This window comes from Pygoscelis adeliae, unplaced genomic scaffold (assembly GCF_000699105.1).
Source record: "Pygoscelis adeliae isolate BGI_AS28 unplaced genomic scaffold, ASM69910v1 Scaffold186, whole genome shotgun sequence".
Taxonomy (NCBI): Eukaryota; Metazoa; Chordata; class Aves; order Sphenisciformes; family Spheniscidae; genus Pygoscelis; species Pygoscelis adeliae.
The window spans coordinates 3650430-3658212 of record NW_008825071.1 but is presented as its reverse complement, the minus strand read 5'-3'; the positions used below and the strand labels follow the sequence as shown (position 1 = coordinate 3658212).

The following is a 7783-nucleotide window of genomic DNA, read 5'->3' as shown; positions in this document are numbered from 1 at the left end:
AGAGCCTTCCTACCCTCAAGCAGATCAACACTCCCACCCAACTTGGTGTCGTCTGCAAACTGACTGAAGGGGCACTCGATCCCCTCCTCCAGATCATTGATAAAGATATTAAACAGAACTGGCCCCAGTACTGAGCCTGGGGAACACCACTTGTGACTGGCTGCCAGATGGATTTAACTCCATTCACCACAGCTCTTTGGGCCCAGCCGTCCAGCCAGTTTTTTATCTAGCGAAGAGTACGCCCATCCAAGCCATGAGCAGCCAGTTTCTGCAGGAGAACGCTGTGGGAAACGGCATCAAACGCTTTACTAAAGCCTAGGTAGACAACGTCCACAGCCTTTCCCTCATCCACTAAGCGGGTCACCTTGTCATAGAAGGAGACCAGGTTAGTCAGGCAGGACCTGCCTTTCATAAACCCCTGCTGACTGGGCCTGATCACCTGGTTGTCCTGTATGTGCTGCATGATGTCGCTCAAGATGATCTGCTCCATAATAATGTCTCTTAATGTGTCATAGGTCACCTATGGGTGCCCAGCGACTGAAGGTCTTTGGATTATTGTTTGACTTGGAAGTTAAGATATTTGACGTGAGTCACTGACTTGATGAATTGGGATTTATAAATATATGTATGCATATATAGAAATGACAGTGTTACTCTTTTCAATCTACTCAATAACCAAGCAGATAAAGGGTGTCTGTTCCTTTGAAACAACTGACTAAAAAAGCATGTAAGAATAATAAACTGTTTTAATATTCAGGGTAGTTATTGACATCAGTTATCTAGAACTTAATTACTCAGTGTATAAGGAACTGGAAATAGGTCTCCACTGTCAGGGTAAATGCCATAAGCAAAAGGTTTTCAGTTCTCTTTTCGCTTGCTCCGGGGAATACATCAGGTTAGGGAAACTGTAGAGATTGATCCCACAGTATTCTCTAGCTCTGCAATGCCAAGGTTGTCTTGTGAGTTGGGATATGTGAATTAGATTTTTTAAGTAAAAAGATATTTTATCATGTATCTCTAACATCTCAAAACATGGACTATTCCGCCTATGGCTGGCTTTTTTACCTTGTATATGCAGATTACAATTTTGGAGGACTGATAATTCACTAGAATATATTTTTTCTATTAGGAATGAATTATTTTTTTTTTTTAAACCTAAACCACTGAGACCTGGTAACATGTTTGAGGTTGCTCAGAATGCTGTTAAACCTTTCCTGAATGCAAAATTTCTGAGAACATGCAAAAGCTGGAGTGTGAATTCCTAACAATTATTATATTCATGATAACTTGTTTTTAACTTACAAAAGAATTACTGGAGTGTCACTGAGGTGATACAGATCTCTAGAGATCGATCATTCTTCTTACTGTTGTCGTACTTGTGTCGGCAAGCTGTAGGAGATACCTAGAGCTTTAAATTTTTGTTTCAATTCTCAGGTCACATTTAGCAAGAGAAGGTATGTATTTCACGTTGCTCCTTTTAAATGATGTTCACATGCTCTTTTCTACTCAGCATGAGTTTAAATGTGCAATGAGTTAATGCTTCATAACTAAGGATCCTGACGCTTAAGATAGCAGCACCAATTTGTATTAATATTTAAATTGATTGAGATTATTTCTTCGGTTTTAAGTAGTCAGACTTTGAGAAGTGAGAAATGTAATACGACATTGGAAAGCTTCCTAAATAACAAATTGATGGAAAATAACCTGAAATTCTGTTTTCTGAAAATGAAGATGTTATTTTCCTCACCTTTACAAAATCACCCTGGAAATTAATTTGCCAGGCACACTATCAAGTTCTGTGTGTTATTGTTTTCTGGAAAACAAACTTGTTGCAAATCTATAAATTTGGAAATTATGAATTGATAGTATAAAATACACTCAGTATTGTCTCTACAGATCACTAATATACTTAATTATGTTGACTTTTGGAAACTGTTTGCTTTTTGAGAGTGACTGTTGACTTAACCAATACAAATCCATGCCAAGATATCTGTACATCTTGAAAAGCTTTGTATTTTGAAGATTTTTCATGACTGCCAATGGCATATTTAACAAGAGAGATTATTTCATCTACCTATATGGACCTCTATGCTTTCTAGCTGTGCTACAGCTACAACTACAGTTAGGGCACAATATTTTTTTGCATAGTGTTTAGATTTCATTAGTTTTTCCTCCTGTGTGTCATGGTCAATTGAATAAAAACAGTTTTCCAAATCGTTACCAGGGTGGGAGAGCGAAAAGAGTATTCAAGTCCTTGGTGTCTTTTAGTTGGTATTTCTTGTCATTCTTACTTACTTACTCTAGCATGTCTTAATTTTATTTTTCTGTTTTCTAAAGTGTTTATTCATATCTGCAACTTTTTACTTTGTTAAAGGTGTACATTGCAATTATATGGAGTTACTTTATTTCCAACATAAATCTTGCTCTATAAAATTAGTTACTATTTCAGTAGAATGCTGCTTGCCTTTATATATTTAAAGAATAAGCACTTAGAGCAATTGCTTCTCAGTACTCAACTGTTTAAATTTTTATTTAGGCATAGGTTAAGCACTGTACATAGCCTAGCTGCTAATATGCCTTTATTTCACAATGTCACTTCTCTTGCACCAGAACAAGCTAAAGACCGATTGAGTAGGGGAAGGCAAGATGTTTTTTGGGAGAAGAAAGGAGTTAGACCACAGATTTTTGATAGACTAAGCTTAGCTATCTCATGTTCTATAAATGTCTTCAGTTGTTTTACCAGGTAAATCATTTTATATCCTTGGGTAGAAATGGTGCGGTGGAAGATGAAAATAGCAAGTAGCAACGTGAGTTTCATGTTCCTTGCAAACTACTCTTGTTGTGAGGAGCATGGGTTAGTCTAGCTGAAGTGTGGTTTGGGTAGGCGCTGCGTAATCCTGTCAGTAAGCGTATGAGGCACTGACAGTTTCAAAACCTATTGAGTATGAAGTAGTGTACAGGTCAAACTAGTAGTGTACACCAGTCTATTTTGTTAGTAGTTGATATTGCATCTGTTGCAAACAAAATGGATCTTGGCATAATGTTGTTACAATGTATATAGAATGCTGGATGGCAAAAATGGTATATTTAACCCACGATATGTGATCGTAAAGAACAACACGTAGAGTGTGTTGAAGAATACATGAATGGGTTCCCGTTGCCTTCAGTTGACAAAAATGCCAGATGTCTATTGAAGCTGTGTGATAGTATTTATTGCTACACAGAATTACTGTACATAAAAAATAATCATTGCTAATATATTGAAAAGGAGAAAAAAGGATAATAAAAGAAGGATGAATCTTCTCTTCTACTGAGAGACAGAGCAAATACAAGAACAACCGCCTAGATTCATTATGACTTCAGCACTTATATTATAAGGAGGCCAGACTGTTAATACTGCATGCAAGCAATCCACAGAGGTACATCTCATTTTGACATGCATACTGGATGTGTGTATGATCTCTCTTTCTAGATAGCTAGATTTATGGGGGTTTTGTTTGGTTGTTTTTTTTCTGAGATAAGAGAGTGAAAGGAATCAGACTTACCAGAAGCCAAGCAGTGTGAAAGTATAAGGGGAAAAATAACTTATTTATAAAGGAAGACATTAATCACAGTGAGAGCTAGCTGGCTAAAGCAGAAATGCAAACTGCCAGTTTAAAAACATTGAATATCCATGTTACTCTTTCCTTTTAGTGTTAGAGGCTTTTCATCAAGACTAGTATCTGATGACTATGGTGAACATAAGCATTGTGGTAAGATACAAGTGTGGTTTGCTTCTAGTTTTAAAAATGTATTCAAGAATGTAAAAAATACTTCTGTTTCAACAAATGAGACATTCAAGGGGAAAGTAGCAAATGTCAAGAAAAGAGGAACAATATGTTGAAGGGTTGCCTGGCACAATTTATACATGTTTTATTAACCATCATAATTTGTTGTGAAACATAGAAGCATGCTATTTACATGTATTTAGCATAAAACCTCAAATGTTGTCTTGACTGTTGAAGTGGATCCTTTAAGCTCTAGTAATGCATATATACCTAAATGATGGACGTACATAACTCTCTAAAGTTTTATTTTGTCTAGCACTCACAAATATGAAATATAGTGGGCCTAGAATTTTCCTCATAAATCAGCTATGGTAATGCTTCCAGTGCATTTTTAATCTGTATCATATATAATACAGACCTGCCTGTGCTTGCTGTACTAGATGCAGATTCTTGGTTCTTTTAAGACTACTTAATTGAAAATTAGATGCATTTTATTTAAGTTATTTCTCTTTTGGTTACTTTCAGAACAGTGGACTCCCTGAGTCTGTTTGTGTCAGTAGGCACCTTCTTTCTGTCTGAACACAAGAAAAGCAAAAAAAAAAAAAAAAGCAGCGTCCATTTACTGATTGTTTGTTTGTTTGTTTGTTTTGTTTCATAACTAAGGGGCTAAGAGCACTGAATACCATGTTCCCAAAATCAGAAGTTCATTTTAAAAGAAAATCTTTGTGAGATAATACATATTTATATCAGCTGCTTACAGTACTTCTAACATTGTCAGTAGTCAGAGGAGCAAATAATGCATCAAGTGTGATCTTTAGAAACTAACAGAAGCGAACTAGGCGAACTGGTAACTTTAAAGTATCTTTGCATTTATTTATTTAATTTTCACCAGGCTGTAGCATAGAAAAGCTATTGTTGCTAATGCTATCGCATTAATAGTATCGTAGACATTTTACCCTTTGTTTTGGGTTGACTACACTTTATAAAAATAAATGTTTTCTTTTTAGTTTCACCTTTTCAGATGTCTTCTTGCTAGTTCCACTTTCCTCTACTGAAGTAAAAGCCCAGTTTCTCATATACTCTAACATTATGTAGATCTCATTCAACCCTCTGTTTTAATCTGGAAATGATTGTTAAAACTTCTCATTTTCCTCCTCTCAGCTTCAGGCGGACAAGCTGATGGCTCGTGAAGAGAAGTGCGTAGCCCACTGGGAGGAATTGATGAAAGAACAACGAAACAAACAAGCAGAGGTGGACGAAGAGCACAGAAAAGCTATGGAGCGCCTCAAAGAGCAGTATTCTGAGATGGAGAAGGAACTGGCCAAATATGTTTCTTTTTAAGACTTTTCTTTTTTAATAATGCTGGGTTTGTGCCAATACTCAGTTGCTTCTGACTTGAATTGAGATTCTTTTGGAAAGCTGAAACACGTAAGAAAAAAGGAGAATTTCCTCTACAGGTTTGGTATGGGAAAAAGAGGTTTGCATACTTTCAACTTAAGTGCCTATCTCTGCTTGTTTTGTTCAGGGCAGGTAGAATGCCAGTATTTCTTCATTTGTTGGAAGGTGGAACTGGAAATTACATTGTGTGACTACATCAGCTCAGGGAGTTGCAAACTGGAATTCTCTCCCATCTGCAGAGAGTATCACATCGTTTGGGAAAACAGACTAATGGCACACTAACTATCCCAGTGTGCAGCCACAGCCCTTTCCCAAAAAGTAGGTGTAACAGGTGCCAGCCATAGTTAGCTGAGAATTCACTGGGAAAACCGTAAATCCTGTTCATAGATTTCAGGAGAACCAACTTGTTTTATGCAATACTTTACTTTGAAGCTTTAGCAATGAAAGATCTCAACAGAGTTCTAAATCCAGCTGTTATTCCAACTTTTGGGCTGTATATTCAGTATTATGAAGTAGAGCTGAGATGTAAATGGTTTTTGCGAACATAAAAGTGGCTAAGTGAGCTTGGACAACAATTTCTTTTCTCTCCCTGTAAATGTCTCAGGCCTCTCTTTTTAAGCTTTACTGTTCTAAGGAAAGCCAAAACAAGCTCAAAAGTAATCATGAGAAGCATATCGGTTCTTTGCATTAGCTTTGTAGCTAGTACAGTATTTACCTTAATTATTTGACGTGCTGTTGGTTTACGTAGGATAAGCTTGTCAGAATTTTATAAAGCGATTGAGGAAAGATTTTTGTTTCTTTATCAGCATAACAAATGAGCAGATGAATGGTAAAGCGCCTGTAGTACTGATCTGCTTTCTTAACTTACTCACTCTTACGGGGTACCTGAAGCTCCTGTATTGCTTTCTTTTATTTAAATCTTGCATTTCACAGCAGTGTAACTGAAGAAGTTAACTTAATCAGGTCATTAACCAAGCAAAATGAGACGTAGTACCTTAATGAAATTTGCTGCAAGCTAACCGTTAGTACAGGAAATATCTTTCCATAATTTAGCTGGTGTCCAATATAGAATGGAAACAGGTAAAAATAAACAGAGTTTACCCTTTACCTGTATTGCAACAGTAATATGCCAACAATGGTTGCTTGTGTAAGCTTATGGCTTGGTGTCAAGGCTCCGTTCCTGGCAGCATGTTGATAGTGTGATTAAAGTTAGTAGAGGAGATGGAATGAGTATTTGAGATTTCTTTCAATAACACTGAATTCCTGCCAAGCTGCTCTGCCGCTACTGTAGGCCCAACAGCTTCATCAATCATCATCGTGTATCTGGACTGAAAAGAGGACTTGACGACACTGGGGCACGCTGGAATGTTGTTAATTCTCTGTTGTGGATGGAAAAAACGTAGATGTCTCAGAAGTATCCCACACATGAAAAATAGGAAGGCCTCTTTTAGAACAACCCCTGTTTGAATAGAAGGTGACTTCTGTAATGTTTTTCAGCTTATGTACCCATGATGAATGTTGTAACTAAGCTCAGAGTTTCATGTAAAAAGAAAAAGTTAGTTCTTGCCTGTCTTTAGAATTGGGTGTGGAATAGTTTTGATTGTTTTGAGCACAGACTGAAAACGGCTTCTCTCTTACCAGATTATTTGATGTATATGTGCTCAAAGACCAAATATCTTTATAACAAAATGCATTTAACTGCATACTGAATTCATTTTTATTTTTGCACTGATAATTTTTATTAAGATTTAGATATCTAACTAACTGTGCACTGGAGCTGTAGATTTTAGTATTTTGTCAATTTGAGGGCTCTTAAGCAATGATACAAGTGTTGCAAGTTGGATATTCACTGGAAAATAAAGCGGCGTTTCCAAAATCTGCTGGGATGTGTGCTCCTGGTTCTTTGGAAAGCTTCTAAATACTAACACTGAAAATGTGTTCCTCTTTTAGAATGATAGAGGTGTTTTTATGCTGAAGATCATTTGAAAACACTTTTCTTCGTAGTCTATATCTGCCTGTTGGCCCACTCTTACTCATTGTGGGGTCTACCTGAAAACTATCCGTTGCTGAATTATTTTATTCAGTAACTTTCACTTTTTTAGTATGATACGCTGTAGGTTTTGAGGTACTTGGAAATGCTTAATTGTCTTTGAAGCAACTTGCCGACATTTACAGGAAAACCTACTTTTTCTGTCCCAATGCTTAAAAACCAAACAAATGTGATGTGTCTAGTATTATCTCAAAACAGAACACATCTGACGGATAAAAAAGATTCCCATCTTCAGCAGTTTTTCAGCAAGGTGGGACTGTGGTCTGTCTGGACACAGTAGTGCTCCACAGTGCGACTTGCTTTGTAAGATTCAAATTCTTGTCATTCAACAGTCTCTGCCATTTGGGAGAAATGGAAAAACAAAACGTTTGAAAGTTGGGTTTTATGTCACTGGTGCATGAAGGAAGTGTTTTACCTTGCAGTGTTTACATGACTGACTTTCATAGTTTTAAAAATCTTGAGAATTTATTTAATCCCCGTTAAACTCGACAGAAGTTTGCATTGGATTCCAATAGGAGCTGGAAAGGGTCCTCAACGCTTCAGTTAACTTCGAGTATGGCAGGTGAGT

At 36.8% G+C, this 7783-nt stretch overlaps 1 protein-coding gene across 1 annotated transcript in view; it reads left to right on the top strand.

The window, feature by feature from the left end:
- The window catches only part of BLOC1S5 (biogenesis of lysosomal organelles complex-1, subunit 5, muted), a 19406-nt gene extending 12365 nt beyond the window's left edge, over positions 1–7041 (top strand). The window contains exon 4 of the mRNA XM_009326536.1: positions 4929–7041. Coding sequence (XP_009324811.1) covers positions 4929–5108 — 180 coding nt within the window. The 3' untranslated portion in view covers positions 5109–7041. The remainder of the gene's footprint in view (positions 1–4928) is intronic.
- The last annotated feature ends 742 nt before the right edge of the window (positions 7042–7783 follow it).